Raw genomic sequence first — 26898 nt, forward strand, 5'->3', positions numbered from 1 at the left:
CGTTTTTGTGATTCCCTAGCTATTTTTGTTGTTGATGTTTTAATCAGGACAAGTAAAACTCTCTTTCTCTTGAACCTTCGAAAAATTAAGCGAGCCCTTACAGCCTATGTGCGGCTCCAGCCCAATTTAACCCCTCTCTGTGTGTGTGTGTGTATACACATATATATATATATATATATATATATATATATATATATATATATATATATATATATATATATATATATAAAACAGTACGCTATCTATCAGACAGCAAACGTTAAACAAAGTTAATGCTTATTTTATGGCTATAAATGAGGATATTTTGGCGGGTATTATCATCTAAACTAAAAAAACAAACAATTAGCACAGCCTAATTAGCAACAGGTCAAAAAAGAAACCAGCAAAGGCAATTTCATGAATTAAATTCGATAGACAAATTAAAAGTTTCATGTTTTTTTTTATTATTATTATTACTTTACTCTACAATGTTATGAAATTGTACAATAAGCGCAATATTCTCAGTTTCTCCTCAGTTTATAACTGAGTAAATCAGTTAGCGACCCTGATACATTCATTGCTTGAATCAATAGGCTAATGATATAGACTTTGCGTCCACAATTGTCCAGTTAAATACATGAATGTACAGAAATGTGTGATGTTTAAAATCGACCCAAGAACTATATTTACTCATCTAGTTCGCTTTTCAACAAAAATATTCCCCATTAGCCTTAAAAAAGGACAATAAGCGTACAAGTCTTCACCAAATTATACACAGACGTTCGCTATTATTGCTGTTTTTGCTTTCTGTAACATAATAAGGAATTTTATTTAAATAAGCTCTCTGAATCTGTCGTTTAATTTATTTATATCTTTATTTTTACTGTCTTTTATTTATTTGTTAGAGTGGTGGCGGTTGTAATAGGCTAAACACATCTAGCCTATTTCGCGACAATTGTGGTTGTCGTGCTGATTTTTTTGTATAGCAGCTCAAACAGGTTACGGGTGATTTGACTTTTTTCTTTTTCCATAAAGTGCTTACAACACAAAGTGTTCATACATACATTAATATACTTTTCATTAACGTAAACATTTTAAAATACGTTTATAAGTAATTAAAGGGTAATTTAAAGCACTTTGGTAATCACCCAGGTAGCTCTCCTTTATTCCCAGGCGCATCTGACGAGCTGTCGCTACATCAGGCCGGGAAATCTCCGAAAATTCGGATCGTGATCATGATTATATGATAGAGAATCAGTTGTCTTAATCCCACAGGGTTTTATAAACAAGCCTTTAAGATAGGGACAGTCACATGATCACCCTGATCATGATGGCTCCTGTCAGAGAGAGTTCAGCACTTCGGGTAACCCATGCGGCAGTAGCAGACGGTCTTGAACAGGCGGCAGTGGCAGAAGGCGCACTGATCGCAGCACACCGCGTTCGGCGTCTTGCAGCTGCTCCAGAGCGGGACGCAGTTCGGCGGCGGCGGGGGTCTCTTTATTCGGTTGCTGAATTTCTGAAACGTATAAAATTAAAACACGTGCTTTTTATATGTGCAATATTTATTGTGACAATTTTTTATTATTTAAATTAACATAAAAAATAAGTAGGAACCCATCCAGTATTTATTGTGAAAATTATTTGCATCAAATTTGAACACAAATTACGACCGTAGTAGCCTACCCTTGTTATGATGTCAATTAGGCTACTCCATGACCAACGAATGTGCCTCTAAATAAACTTTCATCAAAATCATGGTTGGCAGACAAAAGTGTCAGAGAAGAGCTTGACGTGTGATGTGTGAAGAAAACAAGGAAAATCCAGGTAAATATCAAGATGTCATATTTTATGAAAATAGTAGGCCTATTTAATTTTGTGAAATGGCGGCTACGAAATTAGCCTTTAGCAAAACAAAAGGGTCGACCATATTATCCCAAATATGTTTAAAATATATTGGCTGATTTCCACCACATGCTACTAAACACAATACAGTTAAAACATTTTATTAAACATAGATAGATAGATAGATTTTTTTTTTTTATAATAGGCTACTGATGCAAGGCTGTTGAATAAAAAGATGAAGATTTTATATGGATATATTTTGTTTTTTAACATAAATATGTAATTGAACGTTTTTATTATCAGCATATTAGCTTTAAACATTTTAAATCTCCATGAACTGAAATAAATACCCTGACTGAAATATTTTGTTTTTAGTATCTTCTCATTATTGTATAGTATGTATGGGTCAAATGTATTAAAGCTGTTTATGAATATGACATTTAATTCAATATATAACTTTACAAACCTTTTTTGGTTTCTTTTCCGGTTTCTTGTTCTTCTTGGGTGTTTTTGAAAGCCCTTTGATAATAGAAAATACAAATAAATTTGAACAGATCAGTGAAGTTTTAACTTTCTAAATTAGTAACAAAGAAGTGTCAAATGAAGAATGATAAATTTATTGATGTGATTTTTTTTTTTTTTTTTTTTTTAAATAGCACATGGCTAGAAGTTTGTGTTGACCATTTCTAGCAAATTATTTACTATACTTGATTAATAATGGTGATGATTTGTTTTGTATATTTTCAGAACTTGCATGTGAGAGAAAGAAGCCTTACCGACTATGAGCACAGGAGGTTCATCTGTTTGGTTATTGACTTGTAAGCTGATGGTTGTATGGTTGGAGCTGTATTGTTCCTCCATAAGAATGTGTGTGTGTACTGTGACACAGTAGGCCAAACAGAGCAGCACACAGCACAGCAACAATGATGGACTCATATTAAGACTTCACCCTGCACAAGACAATAGTTTCAAACAAAATCATAAACAAAAAGGTGCAGATTTAGCGATGATCACACACACATTAGCCATATACGTTTTGGCACAAAAACGATATGTTCAAACTAAAGGCTTTAAATTCTTTCCTAGCAATTTTAAAGCCCAAAACAAACAAAAAAGGAAAAACGAGAGAAAACTAGCCTTTATGGTTTTGCTTTAAAATATATCCAAACAGAAGCTCAAGTGGCTGTGTATATGCACAAATGCTAGACACACAGCAAACATATCCATTTATGTCATCATACACAACAACAAAACATCTACACACTATAAGAAGCAGTTTAATGCTAGTTAAAACCAACCTCAGGATTTTTCACGAGTCATTTTTATAGGCCAAATAGCAAGACTGTTATATTCCTGTGCAGTTTCTTCAATATTAGTTCTGACAACCGAGAACAGTTTTCACAACAATTCACATACAAAACAGTTATAAATCAATTCAAATATAAAATTTGTTTACATCTACAGTTCCAGTTTACAGTATTTCTAGTGGCATTTGATCACAATTTGTCATTTCTCACCATGTTAACCTCCTTTTTCTGACAATCTCCTGTTTTCTTTATATCCTCTTTCACAGTGCATTCAAAACCGAAACTACCCATTGTAATCTCCAGGAGTCGGTGTTGGGAATTTACAAACTGACCTGTCCTGGTGAGTAATGAGGCCCCCTGTTTTCCCTTTTTGTGGCTGGCTTGAGATATTTCCCGCTCCCCTGCTGAGACTGAGAGAGAAATGTCAGACAGACTTTTGTAGTCAGGAAATTCAGAAAGGGGCGAAATGATAAAATTAAGCAGGGGCGGATCCACACAGCCAGACGGAGTGGAGGGAGAGAGAGAGACAAACAGAGAAAGAGAGAAAGGTTGAGGGCTAAGTGTATGAGGAAAGAGCAAGTGTGTGTGTATATAGTGGTCTGAAAAGGTATTTGGACACTTGCATTGCATGCACTTAAAAATGTCACAAACACACTTTTGTCTGAATGAAAGTGAATAAACTGTGTTCAAATTAAAGTATTTGTCACTTTGTCAGACTTTAATATGAAACATGTTCATAATTAATGTGATGAACTACCTGCGTGAAATTCATAAAAATCACCAAAACATAAAAGTCACCATGAAATCAAAATGGGCACGAAATTTTGCAGTATTAATATTTATTTATCTGTGCACATCATCATTTTTTTATTCATTCGTGTGCCTCGTAATCTTAAATCAAAATAAGTTCTGCTCCTCTGGCAGCGACAACTCTTCTCTTCCCTGATGACGTGTTTATTGGCGTGAGGGCGGGGCAACCTGTCACTCACATGCACTTTAAAAAGTAATTCAGGGGACCTGTTACCACAACTTAAATAAATGCATGGTTGGAAGTTAAAAATTCTAATTTATTGTCTGTAATTTCTGCATTAATTGGCTTTTTTTTTTTTTTTAAATTAAGTTGTAGTAACATAATGAAACTGTTTTGATAACTTCAGAATTTAGGCAGTGGATTTCTAGTTCCCAGCGTGCTTTGCATATGACTGGATTAGGGATGGTTATTTGAGTATCGAAAGTATCGATACTCAAATAAAAATATCGATACTAAGGTGTCTTTTATTTTTTTTTTATTTTTTACTAGTGGTTTTGTTTAATTAACATACAATATGCATTGAATTGGACAAATAACCTATGTTAGCGAATAAATGTGTTGTAGAACTATTTTCCAGCTCATCTGAACACGCAAATGCTGCAAGTCAGAATCAATCAATCACAGAAAGCGTTCGCTCACTGCCGACACTACATTCAAACGGCTGCATGCATTTAATATTGTTAGAAACCATCGTTGCTTTTGGGAAACGCAGCCCAGAAAAATGCTTAACAGCAGACAGAACAACATAATATTTTTGAGTTATTTCACAACAAACAAAATTAAATAGTAGCCTACATAGTTTTTGCAATTACATTTAATTAAATTGAACATTAAAAGTTCGTATTGATGTTCTGTTCTGTCAGAATGCAAAGTTTGCATTTTATGGGTGCAACAGCCTGTCACTGGCAGTCCCTTATGAAACTGAACCATTACTACAGTGACCATAGTTATTTTCCATTGACCTTATTTTCCAGAGAAACACGCGCGCCTCCATCTTTAGAATATTGTCTTTGAACTTCCGTTTGCGCGATAGCCCTGTATATTTCTATGGCATCGCTGTTGAAGAAGAATTAGCTGGTGAAGTGGATTTACGTGTTGTAGAGTTAACAAAAGTTATCATGAGCATTGTAATGTTTAAAGCGGGTGTAGCTTAACAAATGTCAGTAGAACGAGAAGATTTTAAAATGAGCAGTTCATTCATAAATACATAAGATCGCTATGGAAATACAAGCCGGAAGTCAAAAGACAACGAGCGCAGCGCTGAAAAGGGGCGGGGCTATATAAGGTCTACAGTAGGTTTCCATGGTTACCACTACAAACATTTTAACCATGTGTAAACAAAAATATAATCTAATAAATAGCAATTAAGGCGTATTGAATGTTAAAATACCTTTCAAATATAATGTTAAGTGGGTACCATTACCGATTTTACTCATAGTAATTCAATAATTTAAGGACTTAAATTCAGACTAGAGGTATCGTATCGGTATCGATATCGGTGATTTTGGCCTTGAAAGTATCGGTATCGAAAACAAAATAAGTGGTATCGCCCATCCTTAGACTGGATAAGGAGAATAAATGTTGAAATTAAGAGTTAATTTATTTGTTTTTAGTGAAGGGAAAGACCTGTTAGTGTTTAATGCTGTTATGTTTGAAGAGATTCTGTAATGTTGAAGTTTTTGTGGTTACCACTGTGCTGAAGAGTAGATACATGAAGGTAAACACTAGTGACTCTATAAGCAATGACTGCGCTAATGCCAGTGACAAGTAAATATCATACTTGTTCATTAAATATACATTTAAATAAGTTAGCATGTGCAGTGATAGCTGTGTACTTGAACTGAAATAGATCAGATTAATTGGTTCCAGGGCTGCAACTCGACTTTTTTTGAGTAATCAACTTAAAAATTTGTGTTTATGCTACAAATTATTAAGTTCCTCTAACTCAGTGTAGCTTGTTTGTGGAACGTCAATTCACTCAAAGTTGCCATAACTTAAAAAAAAAAAAATGGATGGGAACTGTTGTGGTCATTTTTTTTGTTGTTGTTGTTGAGCCAACACATTGAGCCACACATAAGGTCCACCAATAGCAAACCACAACCATCCAACCATCAATAATTATACACAGAAAACAACAAGATTTGTTTCTTTGTTTTTCCTCTCAGGGCAGGTATGATTGTTGCAAGATCATCTGAGCAAATTACCAAAAGAACAGGCATTTGGAAGTTCATTTGAAATGGATTTGTTTTCTCCATCATCCGTTTTCAATACAATGACACTCATCATGTATTGCACAACACTTTCAACAACAGTTTCTGCACAATATCAAGAAGCTAAATGAAAAGTGAGACAGTCAGTGGGAAGAACATTTTGACCAGCAGATGACGCTAATTACTTTTCAGAGGTTTGGAGTTAGTCCACTAAACCCAAAATCACATTTGTCTGTTTGGAAACCTGTTTTCTCTTAGAGGTATGTTTTAAGCGACTTCTTACTTCTGATTTAGACTTCTTACCTTCTGACTTTTGAAGCAAATGTTCATAACAAAATCATGTATTGGTAAACATTGTTCTCCAAAGATTGCTCTACAGAGAATGCCCCAGATGTTACAAATAGATTCAGAGTGAACTGATGATGTGCGATAAACATAGAAATGAGCTGATTCCATCTGCTTTAGGCTGCGATAGCCGAGCCCACCCACAGATACCATACTGCTTTCTATGTGTCAGTATATTTGCTAGGATGAATGTAAAGCATTAATCAAGGTTTTCTATAAAGCCCTGCATTTTATTGCTGAATATCCTGTTTTACTGAATTATGTCACATTACGGAAGTAAAACGAGTTGTGAATGCTGTTATACGTTTACTTTAAAACGAATGTATAAAAGGAAACAGTTGCGTCAGTCTTGATTTTTATTTTTATTTTTTTATCGTTTTTTAGCTGGCTCAGTGGTGGTGACATTACATTCACATATTTAATGCCAAAGTACGCAAGTACATTAGGTAATTAGATCTATCATTTGCTGATCTGGACGCTGACAGAGACTTGGAAAACTTTTGTAAAATCAAAGCCATGGAACTGCAAGAGGGAAAGTCAGCTGAGTGAGTGCCGAACATTGCTGTCAGGGGATTTGGGAAACCTTTGAATCATCTGAAATGAAGAGATGCTGTAAATGTGGGTTTGACAAGGTCTGGACAAGCTTTGATTTACTTCTAATGCTCCTCCATCCCTCATTATTTGTTCAAAACTCAAAATTGTGCCAGTTGGGTTGTGCAAAAGCATACAACTTGGACCAAAACAGAACCATCAAGGTCAATGATTGTAATAGCAAAATATGTAAAGTAGTATGTTTTCACCATCTTGTACAAATACTATGAATTACCAGGATCATGTTTGGGATCCCCTAAATTGTGTATATTATATATATATATATATATATATATATATAATGTATATAAATTTATATAGATATAAATTTTCTTATTCAGTGGCCTATTTTAGTCTTTCAAGATTTGGTTAAGAGAATATTTTGAATTCAATTTATTTTTCTTACCTCATTGGCATTTGACAATAGTAAGATAATGCTTAAAGAAACACGACCCTATTTGCTAATGGTTTATGAAATTTTTTTTTTTTCCAAAATCTTAATATCCTATGCAGTCTTGCCTCTCAAGCTAATTTTTGTCATTATAGAACATTATTTTATTATGAAAATGTTAAACCTACTCTTTTCCATACAAGAAAAATGCATGGTGATCTCTGGGTATCAAGTTGATTGTGATTTTGCCTTTTTTATTTTATTCTTTGAGAGAAATCATGTTTTGAACCATGTGCCTTTGCACGCTACACTAAACATTAACATGTCTCGCATCTTTCTTGATGTGATTCACGAATGGCTCATGTTTTATAAGCTTGGTGCTAAATTGCTAAGGTGATAAACTGGTTGTCAGTTTGATTTAGTTGCTAAAGAAAAGCTAAATAATGTTTTTTAATAAATTACATAAAACTATCATTCTCTTCCTCCCAAGAACAATAGTTTGGAGCACATGGTTACAATTCAACCTTTAATTACACAGTCTGGTTAACTGTGATTTAATATGAATGGAGAGAATCTTGCATATTTTAAATGGTGTGCATTTGTGATCTTTGCTTTGTTCTGTTTAATGCTTAAATCTTCAATCAAATGTACATTTTTTTTTGACTGAACATTTAAAGTGTATTACAGCTGAATCATTTCACTTTCACTTTTCATGCAGATTCATTTTGAACATGAAATATTTTCATGATTTATCACAACATTTTTTCTTTTGTCAAATCAACTTAGATGATTAATGTGTTTCAGATTACATAATATTTTGAGTTTTTGTTGATTAAACCAATCGCCTTCATTGTATTAACTCAAATTTTTAATTTCAGTGAACTCAAAATTTTAAGGCAACCAGGTAACTTGCTTTTTTAAGTTAAACCAACAATTCTTTTTTAAAGTGAATAAAAAGGCTTAAACATATTGTGGTTTTACAGGGTAAAAATCCTTTGACACATTGATTGTTTAAAATGTTAATATTTCTATATTCAGAAGATGTGCTTTGCACATGTAGGATTTTGAAATCCCATCTAATGCAAAATTAGTTAAATGTAAGTTTTACTGCACTGTGAAATAAGAGTTTCTACAAGGATTAAAAATGAATAACAAAATCACAAACATTTTATAAGAATTTGATTGTGGTAATAATAAATGACATCATTTTAATTTGGCCGATGTGTTTTTATTTTTATGTCACAAATTTTCACTGAAATATGAGATTTTGAAAATAGACCTAGTTTTCCTTTATACAAGATGAAAGAATAAACTAAAACAATATTCATTTGTGAGAATGCAGTGAAGTATGAAATCGGAATACAATGGAAAAGACATGGGAAATTTCAGTATAGGAACTGACACCAAATAAACTGTGATGTGTGATTCTACATATGTTTCCATTTTCAGCATACAGTTAAGCTATTATGTAGTTTGGTAATACCATAGGTAGAGAAACCTTTGATTTCAACATCTTATATTTAGTTTCAAAGCCATATTCCTATCCGGTTTCCGAAATCACTGAACAATATGTCTTTGAGATCAGTGGAAAACTGCCTGTCATGTGCATAAGTGCCCACAGATTCTAATAGTTCACTATCTGTCAACCTGATTTAAAGTTTTGCAAACTCTTCGCTATTCTCCCAAGCCCGTGACACGTGTATATTTTCCGTTTCACCAGTGCTAATGCTATACATATAAACTTGAAATCGGCCTATAATGAAAATAAGACGTCTTGGCATATCTTCAGTGTTTTGATTAGTAATGTGTATTTGTATAGTCTAAAAACAAGGCTCAGCCTCTACCAGAACTAAAGTAACAGAGATTTTTTACATTAAATGCATTTGTAATTCACTCAAAGGCAGTAATGAACCGGTTAGGTGAACATATATAGCGTATTTTCTGGCTGTTAAAAAGCCCAAAAGAGGACACAAATTGAGACACAAACAGAGAGAGTCAGAGAGAAGGAATAAGACATTTTACCTTCTGCACATATTGGATTTTCTTGTCTGGATTTCTGTCTTCCCTCCCATGCTCAAAAAACATACACTACTTATTTCCTAAGAAGATTTACACATGAATATATTTTCTTTCACAGCTTGTGGTAAGAGTGCAACAGCTCTTTTACTGAGAAAATCTAGCTGCTCGGAGCAAATGTAGTATGGAGAATGCATACATTAGCAGTGATCCACCCCTTAGGTACATTATACACCCTGAAAGTACTGCTGATCCGCTGCTGGCCTCTGTACTCATCTAGTATGTATACTGTCTATGATATATTGCATATAGGGGAGACCGTGACTAGCTGTGACTCTTGTTACTCTGGAGACGCAAACTTTAAAGCCTAAAGCTGCACAACAGAAATCAAACATTAAACAACCTATTATAGGATTTTCAGCAATCCTTACTGTTAGACAATAGATATAAGAAAATAAAATCATATATAGCCTAATAATTATAAGTATATGTATGTGTGTGTGTGTGTGTGTATATATATATTAAAATCCTTAAATGTTAGATCAAAAACAATCATCACACACGATGACCTCATGGATCAGGTGTTTAGGAAAGTAATGTGGTGGGCCTTATTTTGGAGAGAAAATAAATCAAACAGACCTTTTACCTTAGGGGGTGTATTTGATCTTAAAAAAAGTGAAAAGTTCACATTTACGTGGTCTGTGATTGCAAGAAGTAACATTGTAACATAAGTGACGTTGTCAAAAAGCATACAGGAAAGGAGGAAGCAGGAATGGGTTTAGCTCTCTGGGAGCCAGGGATCCCACCGCAATTTTAAACAGATTAGAGGAATAAAATAGTTTGCAAGCCAGTATGAACATAAAGAACAAAAGTAGGTTCACCTCTGGAGGAGGGGTTTGAAGATATAGTAGTGTAGATTCAAAGAATGTGAAACCCTCCAGAGTCACGATGTTTACACCTCCTCAAGCTGTGCAGTTTAGAAACCAATTGAGCGTTATATATCCCAAGATTTACATAGGTCTTTCTTCTAGCACACTCATTTGTTCATGTAAACACTCTCAAGCTTGTGTCAGTATGAAGGGGTTTGGTTCATGAGCTCCAAATAATCTCCCAAAACAAGACATAGAGGGACTGGGGAGTTCTGTACTAATGCCTATCGTACAACTGAGATGCAGTAGAAGTCACACATTTCTGTGTAAAAACATTTGTGTGCCATAACTGTGTTAGTTAAATATATGAATTTTAAAGTTTAAGTAACAAACGTTGAGACAAAATGGTTATAGGTTTCCCTAGTCGTAGATTTACAGTCCCAAACTACAACTACCATCATGCAACGCGCCTAGCCCAATCTAAGGCGCATGCGTACGAAGCTCCGCCCGGCCTGATGCAAGCAACGCGCATATCGAGGAAAGGTGTATCGTGAAGAATAGTCTATTATAACGCTTATTTTTTTGCGTCTTGCGTTTTCACAACAAGCCGAAACCATGTCAGGAGACGAGGTTGGTAAACAATCGTTGTTTAAGCAATATATTCTGTTAATGTAGCTTTAATAAGACATTCAAAAGGGAAGGACAATTGGGCCTACTAGTAAAGGCTGTGAGGAAACATGTGCACTGCTCGTCTTTTCTAGATCTTTTTTGTCATTTGTCAGCTAGTTAGATAGTGAATATCTTACGCTGCTTTAATCGTCTTGCCATTTTATTTGACCAAAGGTAGTAAGGTACTATCATGGAAAATTAGACACGTGTGTTTTTTGGACATTTACCATAGTAATAGTGTTTTTTGACACAGATTAGGGTAATATCCTTGTCATTTGGACGTGGTAATGTTATTTTGGACGAGTACCATGTTTTCATGAGTCCTCGGTAATACTGTTTTTGTGGTACCATGGTTTGTACTATATTACTGTGTTTTTGACATGTTTCATGCCATTACCATGGTATTCTTGAAGAATCACGCTAATACCATGGTATATGAATATAGTTATTATTCAATAAACAGAGTTTCATATATAAAAGTACCTCAAAATAGTAAAGTTCCAAGTACCTTGGAGTACTATGCGAATGTACATTTCAGCAGCATGGTATATATCAAAGTATTACCATGTGTTACACTTCCAAAGAATCATTACATTTATTGTCTTGTGATTCTTAACATTAATACAATTAATCTGTTATGATATTTCAGATGCTGTAAATGACAACTTTAGTTCTTCCACTCAGATAATTGATCTGTTCTTTTTGTGTAAGCCAAAAGTAGGATCAAAAGCGAATTACGGTTGACATTATTTTAGAGAGCTTTAGTATGATTAGTTCTCATTGTGCGATGATTGCTTACTAGCATTATTTTGCCCTTTTTGATGTCTGTTGACAGCCTTTGTTCAATGTTGTCTCATTATTAAACTCCTATTGTCATACTTCCAGATGATATTTGATCCCACTATGACCAAGAAGAAGAAGAAGAAGAAGAAGCCTTTCATGCTGGAGGAAGATGGTGGTGAGGGAGATGAAAGCCAACAATTGGAAACAAAAGAGATTGAAGCTGATGGGGGAGAGGAGAAAGAGTTCGATCTTGAGGAAGATGAGGGAAGGAAGAAAGGTAAATCACATGCCACTGTGTTAATAAGAGAGGTATGGAAACTCATTTGTGGGATATAATCTTGCAATTCGGACTTAATATCTCACAATTCAGTCTTTTTTTCCCGTCAGAGTTATAAAATCAGAATATATTATCTTGCAATTCTGAGAAAAAAAGTCAGAAATGTGAGATGTTAAGTTAAGCAATTTAAAAAATTAAGAATTCACAAACTTTTTTTAAATTTTCTTTTTGTTCCATGGTGGAAACAAGCTTCCATAATATACAGTGGCAAACACAAAACAATATTATTATGGGCATTTCCCACTTGACTCTATAGCTACGTTTCCACCACAGGAACTTTGGGCTGGTACTCGGTGGCTTTTCGACCGAAGGTACCAGGGTCTAAATGAAGTTCCAGGTAAAAATTTCACCCTCAGAAAGTCCCTGCTCATGAGGTAGTACTTTTTCAAAGTTCAGGTATTTTCAGGGGTGGGACTTGGGCACTGAACATACTGATTGGCTGAGAACCCGCAGCTTTTTGATTGGTTGACTCCGTACAGCATTTTATTTCAACCACCATTTTTAAAAGTTTGTTGTGGTGCGTGCAGTAAGATTTGTTTGCTATTCGAATCAACAAAAAATACAACCGATGGACTGACGATGAGGTTCAGGCTTTATTAAGCTTATATGCGGAGGACGAAATCCAGCAGAAACTGGAAAGTTAGCTGTGTTTCCACCGAAATTACCTGGTACAGTTTGTCCCAGGATCTTTTTTCCCCAGGAACAGGATTTTTACAATTCAAATACAGTAAACCTCACTGTGTATATGAACTTAAACACTCCAAGGCAGTTTTAAGTGGCCAAAAATGATCAGCTTTCTTTGTATTTATAACAAGAAGTAACAAATTGCAATAAATTAACACTAACAAATAACCCCAAAAGCGCACTTAAATCTATTTTGTGTGTGTTTAAATGATTCACTGAAATTTGTAATGTAATGGCCACATAAAAAGCACATTTAAAACAATGTCTTGTTCGATTTTGGCATTGACAACAGAATAATATGCAATATTGTTATTAAATATTAAAGGTGCCATAGAATTAAAAATTGAATGTACCTTGGCATAGTTAAATAACAAGAGTTCAGTACATGGAAATGACATACAGTGAGTCTCAAACACCATTGTTTCCTCCTTCTTATGTAAATCTCATTTGTTTAAAAGACCTCCATAAAACAGGCAAATCTCAACATAACACCGACTGTTACGTAACAGTCGGGATCATTAATATGTACGCCCCCAATATTTGCATATGCCAGCTCATGTTCAAGGCATTACACAAGGGCAGCCAGTATTAACAGCTGAATCATCAGACTATGTAAGCAAGCAAGAACAATAGCGAAAAATGGCAGATGGAACAATAATAACTGACATGATCCATGATAACATGATATTTTTAGTGATATTTGTGAATTGTCTTTCTAAATGTTTCGTTAGCATGTTGCTAATGTACTGTTAAATGTGGTTAAAGTTACCATCGTTTCTTACTGTATTCACGGAGACAAGAGAGCCGTCGCTATTTTCATTATTAAACACTTGCAGTCTGTATAATTCATAAACACAACTTCATTCTTTATAAATCTCTCCAACAGTGTGTAATGTTAGCTTTAGCCACGGAGCACTATCAAACTCATTCAGAATCAAATGTAAACATCCAAATAATTACCATACTTGCGCGATTAGACATGCTGCATGACGAACACTTTGTAAAGATCCATTTTGAGGGTTATATTAGCTGTGTGAACTTTGTTTATGCTGTTTAAGGCAAGCGCGAGCTCCGGGGGCGGGGAGCACGAGAATTTAAAGGGGCCGCAGCCTGAATTGGCGCATATTTAATGATGCCCCAAAATAGGCAGTTAAAAAAATTGAATGAAAAAAAAATCTATGGAGTATTTTGAGCTGAATCTTCACAGAGACATTCAGGGGACACCTTAGACTTATATTACATCTTTTAAAAACACGTTCTATGGCACCTTTAATTGCAAAAATCCATTATATTACCCAGTGCAGCTTTGGACACTGAATGTTTATTGCTTCTCAGTGAAATCTTGTATAATCTAAAAGTGTGGCTTGTTCAATTTTACTTTGTGTTGATCCAGAAACATCAGATGACCTGGATGACTTAAACTTCTTCAACCAGAAAAAAAAGAAAAAGAAGTCCAAAAAAGAGAAGATTTTTGATGCAGAGCTTGAAGAGGGAATGAAGGTCAGTTGATTGTTTGCATATGTATAGTTGTTAGAGGGATAGTTCACCCAAAAATGAAAATTGTCATCATTTACTCCCCCTCAAGTTTGTTCCAATCCTGTATGAATTTCTTTGTTCTGCTGAACACAAAGGAATATTTGTGGAACAATGTTTGTAACCAAGTAGATCTTGCTCCCCATTGACTACCATAGTATTTTTTTTCCCTACTATGGTAGTCAATGGGGGGCGAGATCTGCTTGGTTACAAACATTCTTCCAAGAATCTTCCTTTGTTTACAGCAGAACGAAGAAATTCATACAGTTTTGGAACAAACTTGAGGGGGAGTAAATGATGACAATTTTCATTTTTGGGTGAACTATCCCTTTAAACTTTTGATTGTTTTCATCAGCCTGATTGCTTTTCATCGAAGATGTTTTGACCATGAAAGAGCTATCTTTCAGTGGCCTTGGTTTCCTTTCAAAAATAAACTGACATCTGAGCCTTCACATCAGATTATCATTGCATTTGGAGTTTGTTCTGTTCAACATTGTCGCTCGCCCATCATCAGCCATTGTCATGCATCATTGTAAACTAAATAAATCTCATATATCCAAAAGGAGCTGAAGATCGAATCGGAGCCATCAGAAACACAAGAGGACGATGACTTAATGCTGCCCGCTAAGAAGAAGAAATCCAGAAAAGGCAAAGATCTTCAAGAGGACACAGACATTCAAAGCAAAGATGATGGTAAGAACATGACCTCAGTGGAACTCTAATGTAATCCCTGTAAAGCTGCAATACAAAACAAACCCTATTGTATAAAGTGCTATACAAATAAAGGTGACTTGAATGATTGTGTGGTGTTTGTGTGAAAGGTGTCGAAGATGAGGACAGTAAAACCACCGATGACATCACGTTCAGCTCACAGACAGGCCCTGCCTGGGCAGGATCGGAGAGAGACTACACATACGACGAGGTGAATGGGAACATTTATTTCCAAGCTTGTGGTACAGAACATGTGTGCTTGTTTCAGGTGATAACTTGATAAAGGGCCTGAGACTGCTGCCATCTGGTGCATTTGTTGGCAGAACAGCTTTTCTCTGCTAACTTCTCTTTTATGAGACATGTTTGGAATTACTACAGCTGGTGTCAAGATGAGTTTTAGTGGATGTAGTCTGTTCTCATCAAGTTCACACAGGTGTAGTTCATCACCCTAACGGTGTACATTTTCCAGCAATGTTTGACAACCAGAACGTGTCACAATACATTTACACACTGTCTTAGCATGTACAGTATATATATTGTTTTAAAATTTCCTTTTTAGTGCTTTTTTGTTATCTCATACAATGACAGTCACATATTAAGTATAGCGTAAGTGTCCAAGGACTTTTTGGGGACGGCTTTATATCTAATAAAATTCTGTAAAAAGAACTATATATTAAGCTTTGTCATAGAATGTGTTTGTACCGCTGTGTTCTTTAGATCGTGACTGCTCTCAATTAAAAATGACTGAAAAGATCGCATTATTTTAGCTTTTGAATAGAGTCTTTAACATCATGCGGGAAAAAAATCCAGACATGGTCGCAGGAGAGAAGAGGAAGTTTGTGATGAAGCCTCCTCAGGTTGTCAGGGTCGGCACAAAGAAGACCTCCTTCGTAAACTTCACAGACATCTGCAAACTGTAAGTTGTAATGAAACTCTTCATTTGCTTGTTTAATTTGATTTGAAATGGGCATTTCAATAGCAGCCAATCAAAAATTCACATCACATATTTGCAAATGCAATCGTTATTTTGTATGGTTCTTAACGCTACTTTTTTTTTTTTTTTTTTGGTCAGGTTGCATCGACAGCCAAAACATCTTTTGGCGTTTTTGCTAGCTGAGTTGGGTACAAGGTGAGTTTATTTTGTATTATTTTTGGCTCTTATCATGAAAAGGCTGCAACTTGGTGTTGTGGGCACATATCCTGTGCTTTATTTCCATGAGAACTATTAGATATGTTTGATAAACTATTATCTAGCATAAAATTAACATAGCATGACAAGTAGCTAGTTTTCCACAACTGAAATGTTTGTTTTTCCTACACCTTATAGGTGCCATTTTTTTTACAAGATGTAATATAAGTCTAAGGTGTCCCCTGAATGTGTCTGTGAAGTTTCAGCTCAAAATACCCCATAGATTTTTTTTTTTTATTAATTTTTTTAACTGCCTATTTTGGGGCATCATTAGAAATGCGCCGATTCAGGCTGCGGCCCCTTTAATTGCTTGCGCTCTCCGCCCCCTCTCGAGCTCTCGACTCTATCATTGCATAAACAAAATTCACACAGCTAATATAACCCTCAAAATTGTTCTTTACAAAGTGTTCGTCATGCAGCATGTCTAATCGCGTAAGTATGGTATTTATTTGGATGTTTACATTTGATTCTGAATTAGTTTGATAGTGCTCCTTGGCTAACGGCTAATGCTACACTGTTGGAGAGATTTATAAAGAATAAAGTTGTGTTTATGAATTATACAGACTGCAAGTATTTAATGAAAATAGCGACGGCTCTTGTCTCCGTGAATACAGTGAGAAACTATGTTAACTTTAACCACATTTAACAGTACATTAGCAAACATGCTAACAAAACATTTAGAAAGACAATTTACAAACATCACTAAAAATATCATGTTATCATGGATCATGTCAGTTATTATTGCTCCATCTGCCATTTTTCGCTATTGTTCTTGCTTGCTTACCTAGTCTGATTCAGCTGTGCACAGATCCAGACGTCCTGCCCTTGTCTAATGCCTTGAACATGGACTGGCATATGCAAATATAGGGGACGTACATATTAATGATCCCGAATGTTACGTAACAGTCGGTGTTATGTTGAGATTCGCCTGTTCTTCGGAGGTCTTTTAAACAAAGGAGATTTACATAAGGAGGAAACAATGGAGTTTGAGACTCACTGTATGTCATTTCCATGTACTGAACTCTTGTTATTCAACTATGCTGAGATAAATTAAATTTTTTAATTCTAGGGCACCTTTAAAATGGTTTTAACCTATCCTACCTCCAACAATTAACAGCGTAGTATTTGACAATCTGTTGAACTGATGTTCATTTATTGTAGTAAAAAAACTATTATTAAATTATTACAAAAAATGTTTAGCTGTCTCAACTAAAGTCACCATGAAATCAAAATGGATTGATCAATGAGAACTGTCATCGATCATCTGAAGGGAATAGCTACGCGCTAGAGCGGCACTGGCTTTTAAAGGGAATGGGAGATGTCATTCTGATTGGTTTATTGCACGTTACATCCAAAACACACCCATGACTCATTAAGAGACTTGGTAAAACTCTTTTGGACCGTGTGCCTGGTGCACTGACATTTTTTTCCGTCATTAAACTAGCAAAAGTGGCTTTTGGACCTTTTTTCCGTCTTAGATTGTTAAAATAGGGCCCTTAGTCAAATCTTGAAATATTGTAAAATCTTTATGGTGTATGTACAACAAACTTATTGAAAATTGTTAATGTGTTGGAAATGAATCGATTATAAGAATATTTTGTTTCATCTTTAGTTTCATGCTGACTTTAATACAATTTTTAAAACTACTAAATTAATTAATGAATTTTATGCAAAGGAAAAAAAAGGTGAAGTGCTTCCTTTCACTAACTATTTGCTGCGTGAAAAGAGTTTCTGGCCCTTTTTTGTACCCTGTTCATAGAAAGAGCCTATTGTGATCTGGCCATATGTAATCTGGAAGTGAACTGTTTTTTGTTATATGGGAACACAACTAAACCAGAGGTTGTTTTCCTTCGTCAGATGATCATTAACCTCGTAAAATATCGTCTCGGTGTCTGGAAAGCTCTCGGTTTGTTTTTCCAGTGTCTCTGTGCGACTGAAACACTCCACCATAACACTTCATTTTCGCTTTATGCTAGAGGCGTTTCACATGATGTCAGAGAAACCTAAATCAGTTGAGAAAGACATTGCTGCTCTAAAGGGAGCGACTGACCCTGTGATGGTTTCAGAAGGCATTATTAAAATATAACCAGGCTGCTTTCATTGCTCAACACTCATTTCAGCACTTCATTGTGTCCACTGACATGCATCTCAGAAGACACATGACACAGGAATCCATCGATTTTGCCTCTTGGATGCCTTATACATGTGTAGAATTCTTCTTTCTCTAGCTGGAAACTGGAAGTTTGCGATTTGGAAAGAATGTTGAAATTAATTGGTGGCGTTTTCCCTAAAATCAAAGTACTGAAGAGCCTTTTTATTTCAGAACTGCACTAATCACTGTTTTCACTTTTCAGCGGGTCCATAGATGGAAATAATCAGCTCGTCATCAAAGGCAGATTCCAGCAGAAACAGATAGAGAATGTCTTAAGAAGATATATAAGTGAGTGTTTATTTGACTGTTCAATTAAATGTTCTTAAAGGGTTAGTTCACCCAAAAATGAAAATTCTGTCATTTGTTACTCACCCTCATGTCGTTCCACACCCGTAAGTCCTTTGTTCATCTTCAGAACACAAATTAAGATATTTAAGTTGAAATCCGATGGCTCAGTGAGGCCTCCATAGCCAGCAATGACATTTCCTCTCTCAAGATCCATTAATGTACTAAAAACACATCTAAATCAGTTCATGTGAGTACAGTGGTTCAATATTAATATTAAAAAGCGACGAGAATATTTTTACTTATATAGTGATGGCCGATTTTAAAACACTCGCATGAGTGTTTTGAGGTGTGTACATGTGACTGTACTCACATGAACCGATTTAAATGTTTTTAGTACCTTTATGGATGTCACTGAGCTATCGGATTTCAACAAAAATATCTTAATTTGTGTTCTGAAGATGAACGAAGGTCTTACGGGTGTGGAACGACATGAAGGCGAGTAATTAATGACAGAATTTTCATTTTTGGGTGAACTAACCCTTTAAACAAACAGTAGATGTGCTAGTGTACATTTATGCAAATGTAAATGACATGTATTAGGGATTCACTGAAATTCTGATATAATCAATGTTGTTGTACCTGTCAAAAATTTTGAAAAATTACAGTTTTTTTAAATGTTTTTGAAAGATGACTTTTCTGCTCACCAAGGCTGCATTTATTTGATCAAAAATGCAGTAAAAACAGTAATATTTCAAAATATTTAAAACAATTTAAAATGACTAAATTTAAAATGTAATTTATTCCTGTGATGAAGCTTCCAGTCTTCAGTGTCACATGATCCTTCTGAAATCATATGCTGATTTGCTCAAGAAACATTTATTATCAATATTAAAAAGTTTTTTTATGCTTAACATTTTTGTGGAAACGATACCATTCAAACATTTGTTGTAAGATTAAAAAAAGTATAGAAATTAATACTTTTATGTATTAAGGATACATTAAACTGATCAAAAGTGACGCTGAAGACATTTGTAATGTCACAAAAGATTTCTATTTCCTAAATGCTTTAATAAATGCACACTGAAGATTGTAGTAATGATGCTGAAAATTCAGCTTTGCATCAGGAATAAATTACATTTTGAAATGTATTAAAACAAAAAACTTTCATTTGTAATATTTCACAATATTACTGTTTTTACTGTAATTTTGGTTAAATAAATGCAGTCTTGGTGAGCAAGATACTTCTTTCAAAAATCATAAAGAAACTAATGTTTCCAAACTTATATATATATATATATATATATATATATATATATATATATATATATATATATATATGTTTGTAGAATCCCTCTTTTTTTTTTTTTTTTTTTTTTTTTTTTTTTTTTAATAAATATTATTGCTCCACATTATATGAGGAAAAACCAAATTGATCCTAACTGTTTTTGACTTGCAGAGGAGTATGTGACATGTCACACGTGTCGGTCTCCTGACACAATCTTGCAGAAGGACACGCGTCTTTATTTCCTTCAGTGCGAGACGTGTCACTCCCGCTGCTCCGTTGCCAGCATCAAGACCGGATTCCAGGCTGTGACGGGCAAGAGAGCGCAGCTGCGTGCCAAAGCCAACTAACGCCTGTCCTTCGACCATCACCCACCTTATACAGCCCATCTGAACACCTGTACTCCACGGCCAAACTCAACAAATCCACTCTCAGCCGGGTTACTACAGAATCTGTGCTCTGTTCAGGAAGTCTGAAATTTAGAACTGAGTTCTCAGCCATCTCAAATACAACACTTAATTTCCTTCAGTTCCTTTGAGCTCTGAAATCGCCTATGCACACGAAGAGAGGTTTGATTTGTTGGGTCTGGCTGTGGAGCAGTGCTGTGAGATGAGAACAAGGAGCCTGCAGGATTTTATGAATGAACTGTTGGTGAAATTTGTTGTTGCTGTATTACCTGCAGAGAAACAATTGAAATAAAATGCATACCAGCTGGGCAAACACGTGCAGTGATTGATTCTGGGAAAAACTGTGTCTTTGTCTAGAGAGTTTGGATGTGGTGGAGAAAGGCACATTATTTTGCTTGAAATGTACTGTATGCTTTATTATCATTGTGTAAATGGACGCTAATATTTTAGCCTCCTACATTTTTCTGTACTTTAAAAGGATAAATGTTGATTAAACATCTCTTAAAAGTACTGGAAGAACATTTTTTTTTTTTTAAATATTATGAAAAATACATTATACAATTTTTACTTTTTCATGTGTTAATTGAAACTAATTGGGTTTTTTCTGCATCTGATGAAAATTATTGAATCTAAAATGTGGATTAAAATTCCGATTGAAGGGAATTGTTTATATTTTGTACTCCATATATTTTTTTGGGGGGGAAAAGAGGCTTTTTTTATCCACTTTATCAAAATATTTTTAAATGGAATTTTTCCGTCTTTAAACTTTATCTCAACAGTAGTGCATGTTCTGCTTTTCCACAGTATTTCTTCAGGAAAGGCTCATTTTTATTGCTGTGCAGATTCTTTAAAGCTGCGGTCCGTAACTTTTGGCACTCTAGCTGTTAATAAACACTTATTATAAGAGTAGCGTAGTGATTCAGGATAAAGAGAGAGAGAAAAAAAAAAGTTTTGGAAAATGGATTCACGATGTACTTGTTCATTATATTTATATATATATATAAATTATTTTATTTTTTTTTGTATGGCAATTTTTGTGTAAATCTTGAACACAAAAAAAGTTACAGATAGCAGCTTTAAAATATTCCCCTACTTTGAAAACAGTTGTCATAGAATGGTAAAATATTACAATAATGTTAGTAAAGAGTATTGTGGGTGTTGTATACTTCAAATGAAATTGCCCAGGACTGATAATTACACTATAAAATGGGTTGTAATTGGCCCTTTTAAGAAAGTTGTAGCTGTGGCTTTTACTGTTCTTCTGTCCAAATGAGTCCACCGGTCTTTGCCTGTTTAAGCTCCAAAGAGCCTCAAAATCCCACTGACATAAATCAAGGAATGTTATTTCGACACCCAGCATTCCAGTGTATTCCTATACATGCGATACTCTAACCCAAATACCCTCAGTGCAGTGGGCCTCATTTTGTAAACCAACACAATTGTTTATGTGACAACTCAAAGCACGACAGCCGAATAAGTGTTTGATGTGTCAGTCAGTCATCCTGGAGCAAAACACTTAAGGAAAAAGTAAATATTGAAACACAACCCTCACTGTGCACAATCTGGACAGATCCATTTTTTGCACCACATCTGATATATTGAAGGATGTAGTGCGAAGGCCTTTTTCTTACGTTCCTTTAGAAAAAGCTCATGGCACAGACTGTATTGGCCCTCAAAATGTAGCTGAAGAAGGAATCACTAGCACCAGTAAAATCACTTCCTAATGTAAGTTCTGTATTAATTGGCATATGTTTTAGACCTGGCTTTTTTCAATTGTTTTGCGTGTTAAAGTAGTTCCATTCACACAGCATATTTGTGCTTTGGCCATGATTAAAGGCATTTCCATGTCAAGGGACTAGACTGGTTAACATCCTACATCACTCACAAGGTGACAGGGATGAATAATGAGTATGGTTTCTGGACTGACCGGACATGGCTGTCTCTGCTGCATGGGAGGAAACATGTTGGAGTGCAATAAAAGTCTGGCTGCTATGCACTGTGTTGTGCATCTAAAATTGAACTTATCTTCATAGCTGATGCCAAAATGTTTTAGCGGAATTTAGTCGTTTATTTGTTGCCACATGTTTCAGTTTGACATGCTTGATGCCTTAAACTGATTGCTATATTTCTTTGCATCATGTCATTATCTTTAATTATGGGGGCGTTGTTATGTCTCACAGCTTGGACATCAGATACTGTAAATCACATGCAAAACTTACTTGGATGGTCCTGAATCATAACCACTACTACTTGCATATATCCTTATATAACTCCTTATTAAGCTATATCTTTCTTTACTGTTTCCACTCTAAAATCAGAAGCCAGTTGCATGACCAGCAGTTTTATTAAGACTGTTAAAGGGATAGCTTACTTAAAAATGAGAATTGTCATTATTTACCCTCATGTCATTCTAAACCCGTGTAACGTCATTTCTTTTGCAGAACACACAAAAAACAAAAAAGTTACCTTAAAAATGTTCCTAAAATAAAATAAAAAATAAAAAACCCAAGACATCTCTCAAAATGTATTTTATGTTCCACAGAAGAAAGTCAAACGTCAAACAGGTTTCGAATGACGTGCTTGAGTAAATGATGACAGAATTTTTCTTTTTGGGCAAACTGTCCCTTTAAGAACTAGTCTGACCAACTAGCATTTACCAAAGGGATCAGTATATCTTCTAACTTTTATTTCTCAAACCAGACCTAAATTTTAATGCAACTGACTTGGTTAAGACCAGTCTGAAAAAAACTTCTTCCTCTCTTAAATACACTATAATTCTTATTGTACAAAAGTTTTGACCCCCTCAATGAAAGTTTATGGGATTTTTCGTAGTTTTGATCGATGGGTTTAACCGTAAGTCCGAACAGTTAGAAAAGATATAGCATATTGGTGGTTGGGGCTTGAAAACTCAAGGAGATACTGTTTAGCCTGTTTACTCGACAATGATGTATGGAAACGTTTCACGTACAACGTTGTCAAAACAATTCCCATTCACACAGATCCTCGAAAACGACTAAAAATGCTGTATTGTGTTGCCACGCCAGTAGTTGGCGATGTTACCTTTTAAAGAAACAATCCAACCATCTCCATTGACTTTGTATTGTGTGAGGCTGCCTCCTTGTAATTTCTGACTTATAACAAAAAACAGAACAATGTCTAAAAGCTGCTACGTGACAAAGTGTACAGAAAACTACTAAAAAACCCAGAACTAAGTTTTTATAAGCTACCGAACCGTAAAAGCCAGCCTTTAAAGGTGCTACAGAGGATCTTTTCGTTGACTGAGAAACCAAAGACTGAGTTTTTGAAATGAGTGCATGCGTAAGAACAACCCCCCTCCTTCACAGCTCATTTCAAGGGAACGCCTCCCAAAACTCGTGCACGTGTATTGGAACGCGAGTTTACCACCGGCATTCGCTGTGTCGTGTTAGTGGATTCATTATGTCGGACTCACCGCAGGTAACTCATAATCTGCAGTTGTTACTGTCAACTGTCAAAAGCCTATCTCCTGACAAAAACATTGCATGCGGCGCCTGTGGAGTGTGGAAAGTTACTGGAGCGCGCAGCCGCGCGCGTCTCTTACAAGGAACGTCATGGCAGTGATTGACAAGTCAGAGGGCCAATCCGCGCACGTCTCTCACAAGGAACGTCATGGCAGTAAATGCCAGAGGGCCAATCGTTTACGCGATGATCGAGGCAATAAGACGTGAAGCATCAGCAGGAAGAACGGGTAAATTTTGGGATCCTGACACTCAGTATGCCTCAGTAAGAAGTGTGCAGTAAACATTTAGTCACTGTTAAGTCAAATATCCAAATGTCAGTTTTATATATTATATTTCCTGTCACTGATTATGTTCCCCTCCAGTGGGCGTAGTTCTCGTAGTAATATGACATGTCACGCTCGGTCTCAATTAGCCTTTCGTCGAGCCCCGCCCCCCTTAGTTACTGTTGCTTTGTCCGACAAGCCGTGGCGCTGTCACTCCACACGCAGTGAAAAATACATCGCGGAACAAAGAGGATACTGACCACACATCGACAGACAAGACAGAGCAGGTTAGTTATGATATTAAACAAAGTCCCAGAAAAGAAATTCAAACAATAAAAACCGTTTTGTTGCTCTTTAATGTGTCGTGACCATGGTCGTGACAGATTGCTGTAGATCCTCAGCTCAACCGCTCGTAAAAACCGATCATCTATTAGTCCATGAACATGAGAATGAATGTTGTTTCAAACGCGGAAAGACGTCACACACCATTTTTCAAGTTTAACTCCACCGAGGTTAATCTTTTAACTACTGGCTGCTTTGTCGGACAAAATGGCGGATGCGGCGTTCTGATTGGTTAGATCGATTGTCAATCAAACTCGGCGAAAGGTCAATTGCCTGTATCCACTTTTTAGTCCTTAACCCTTTCATGCACGAATTATGAAAGGCTACTTCAGGATTTTTTTCAAAAGTGTTTTTATTATTCTTTAGGCATGAAAAAAAAAAAAAAATCACCTTCATTTTTTTTCAAACATGCATTTTTCAAGGAGTTGGTGAAATGTCCACTAGAGTGGACAACGCGCATTTGAGGAACCAATGAAATATGTGTTTGAGAAAACAATTATTAAAAATAAATATTGTAAACACTATAAAACATGTTTTTTTGCTCTTTAACATTGTGTTCATGTATTTTGAACATATTCCAGAACTTTTAACAATCTGTTTTTTTTTTTTTTTTGCACTTGCAAAAGTTGACCAGTTGGTGGCAGTGTATTGCATGACACATTAGGGTCCACTGCCACTGTATTGACTAAAAAACATGAGGACATCAAGGAGCAATATCATTTTTAAAATATCCAAGTATTGATTTTGTGATTTGAGGAAATTGATTAATCATGTGTGGACATCATGCATCACTGGCTATATTTAGACTACAATTAATAGTACAGTTTATAGAGTTTTTTTCAAGGATCATCACTCTCATGATAAACCTAATATGCACAAAATATTGCTATAATAAAAATGTAATTGATTTTCTGCCAAAACATTACTGCAGATGGCATATTTCAAAAAAAAAAAAAAAGCAATACTATAAATTGTATTCTAAATATAGCCAGCGATGCATGATGTCCACTTGAGTGGACACATGATTAATCACAATTTCCTCAAATCACAAAATCAATACTTGGATATTTTAACAATTATATTGCTTCTTAGTTGTTGCTTGATGTCCTCATATTTTTTGTACCTGCAAGGGTCTGCTAGAATAGAAGGAATGGACAGACATTCCTCCCCTGCAAGGCACATGTGCTATTCTGTCTGCCATCTTGTTTTAGAGAATTTTTTTTTGCACTTGCAAAAGTTGACCAGTGGGTGGCAGTGTATTGCATGACAAATTAGCGTCTAATGTAGTGACTGATGTGCAAATCTGACATTCAGACTCATTTATATAGGAGAAAATAACTATTGAATAGCTGTCCACTGTAGTGGCCTCTATGCATGAAAGGGTTAAACACTCATTTTTTTGGGTCGACAGCTCATAAAAACTCCTGGGTTTTTGGTTCTGTTTTTTAGCTTGTTTTCTGTACACCTTGTCACGTAGCAGCTTTTAGACATTGTTCTGTTTTTTGTTATAAGTCATAAATGACAAGGAGGCAGCCTCGCGTAGTACAAAGTCAGTGGAGACGGTTGGATTGTTTTCCCCCCCGGTGTCGCTCTGTCATGGAGGTGCCCCGCCCTCTATTCAATATTCCGTTTCAGTTTAAAACATGACGCGCCTTCCAGTTCATAAACTTAAAAAATAAGATGGCATATACCTTGAGAGAACTGGCCATTAGGATTCCCGTTCATCTCAGTAGCAGTTGGATGGCTGTAAATTGTAACCTGCACAGTCCAGTTGAGATGTTTCCTGCGATAGTAACTCGAGAAAATCCTCCAACCGCGAATAAAATTGTGATGAAACAGATCTCTTCTTCAGTTTTTGCGACGTGCATTCGAGTGTAACGGATTATCGAAAAAGAAATGAGAACTGACGATGACACGGTTTGATCTTCGGCTGACCGATCAGCAGAAAGGGGCATTAATTTTCGCCATGTAGAAATCTAATATTTAAGCCGTTTATTCATTTTTCTACCCCTGAACGAATAACGAATAATCAAGCTGAATTCTTGTTTTATTTAAAAAAATGAAAAGAAAAAAAAAACAAAAACGAAAAAGGAGCCATTTTCAAATGTTTCTACTTTCAATATTAAATCAAAAACGACTGAACGAATGATACACGGATTAACTTGGTTCTATGAATGGGTTTTGATTGGATTTTGAAATGTGGAGGCAGATGAGCGCACGCTTACAGGGGCGGGGTTTAAGTGGACAATGATTAGTTAAGTTCTGCATACATCATCATGGAGAAGTCTGTCCTATTCAGAGCAAGGTTAAGATATTTTGATTAAACACTATAAGGTCAATTTTTTTTAATGACACATGCATGGATGAAATAAGAACTATAACATGCCTTTAGAAAAT

At 35.5% G+C, this 26898-nt stretch overlaps 2 protein-coding genes across 7 annotated transcripts; one reads left to right on the forward strand and one right to left on the reverse strand.

Moving 5' to 3' along the window:
- Nucleotides 1-236: 236 nt before the first annotated feature.
- asip1 (agouti signaling protein 1) lies at nucleotides 237-26472 on the reverse strand. Of its 5 annotated transcripts, none has more exons than XM_048199052.1 (5): nucleotides 9499-9673; nucleotides 3339-3538; nucleotides 2598-2771; nucleotides 2288-2340; nucleotides 238-1495 (listed from the first exon to the last, which is right to left on the reverse strand). In XM_048199052.1, the coding sequence occupies exons 3-5, from the start codon at nucleotides 2755-2757 to the stop codon at nucleotides 1331-1333; spliced, it is 378 nt and encodes a 125-aa protein (XP_048055009.1). In that variant the 5' UTR covers nucleotides 2758-2771; nucleotides 3339-3538; nucleotides 9499-9673; the 3' UTR covers nucleotides 238-1330. The 5 variants fall into 5 exon arrangements, with proteins under 5 accessions (XP_048055010.1, XP_048055009.1, XP_048055008.1 ...); XM_048199051.1 differs by lacking the exon at nucleotides 9499-9673 and adding an exon at nucleotides 26193-26472 and having other exon boundaries at nucleotides 240-1495; nucleotides 3461-3538; XM_048199048.1 differs by having other exon boundaries at nucleotides 240-1495; nucleotides 3461-3538; nucleotides 9499-9667.
- eif2s2 (eukaryotic translation initiation factor 2, subunit 2 beta) lies at nucleotides 2569-20709 on the forward strand. 2 transcript variants are annotated; one of them, XM_048199042.1, is made up of 10 exons: nucleotides 2569-2639; nucleotides 3395-3468; nucleotides 11916-12090; nucleotides 14228-14334; nucleotides 14931-15060; nucleotides 15189-15289; nucleotides 15846-15994; nucleotides 16151-16207; nucleotides 18622-18707; nucleotides 20164-20709. In XM_048199042.1, exons 3-10 carry the CDS (start codon nucleotides 11916-11918, stop codon nucleotides 20337-20339), a joined length of 981 nt encoding a protein of 326 aa, XP_048054999.1. In that variant the 5' UTR covers nucleotides 2569-2639; nucleotides 3395-3468; the 3' UTR covers nucleotides 20340-20709. The 2 variants fall into 2 exon arrangements, with proteins under 2 accessions (XP_048054999.1, XP_048054998.1); XM_048199041.1 differs by lacking the exons at nucleotides 2569-2639; nucleotides 3395-3468 and adding an exon at nucleotides 10834-10991.
- Nucleotides 26473-26898: the final 426 nt, after the last annotated feature.

Source organism: Megalobrama amblycephala, linkage group LG8 (assembly GCF_018812025.1).
Source record: "Megalobrama amblycephala isolate DHTTF-2021 linkage group LG8, ASM1881202v1, whole genome shotgun sequence".
In the NCBI taxonomy this organism is placed as follows: Eukaryota; Metazoa; Chordata; class Actinopteri; order Cypriniformes; family Xenocyprididae; genus Megalobrama; species Megalobrama amblycephala.

Coding starts and splice junctions, on each gene's coding strand:
- asip1 (XM_048199053.1), bottom strand. CDS start 2,757: ATGAGTCCATCATTGTTGCTGTGCTGTGTGCTGCTCTGTTTGGCCTAC. Junction 2,341..2,597: donor ACCTCCTGTGCTCATAGTCG/GTAAGGCTTCTT, acceptor CTATTATCAAAG/GGCTTTCAAAAACACCCAAG. Junction 1,496..2,287: donor CGGAAAAGAAACCAAAAAAG/GTTTGTAAAGTT, acceptor TATACGTTTCAG/AAATTCAGCAACCGAATAAA.
- eif2s2 (XM_048199041.1), top strand. Junction 15,061..15,188: donor CATTCAAAGCAAAGATGATG/GTAAGAACATGA, acceptor TTTGTGTGAAAG/GTGTCGAAGATGAGGACAGT. Junction 18,708..20,163: donor TGTCTTAAGAAGATATATAA/GTGAGTGTTTAT, acceptor TTTGACTTGCAG/AGGAGTATGTGACATGTCAC.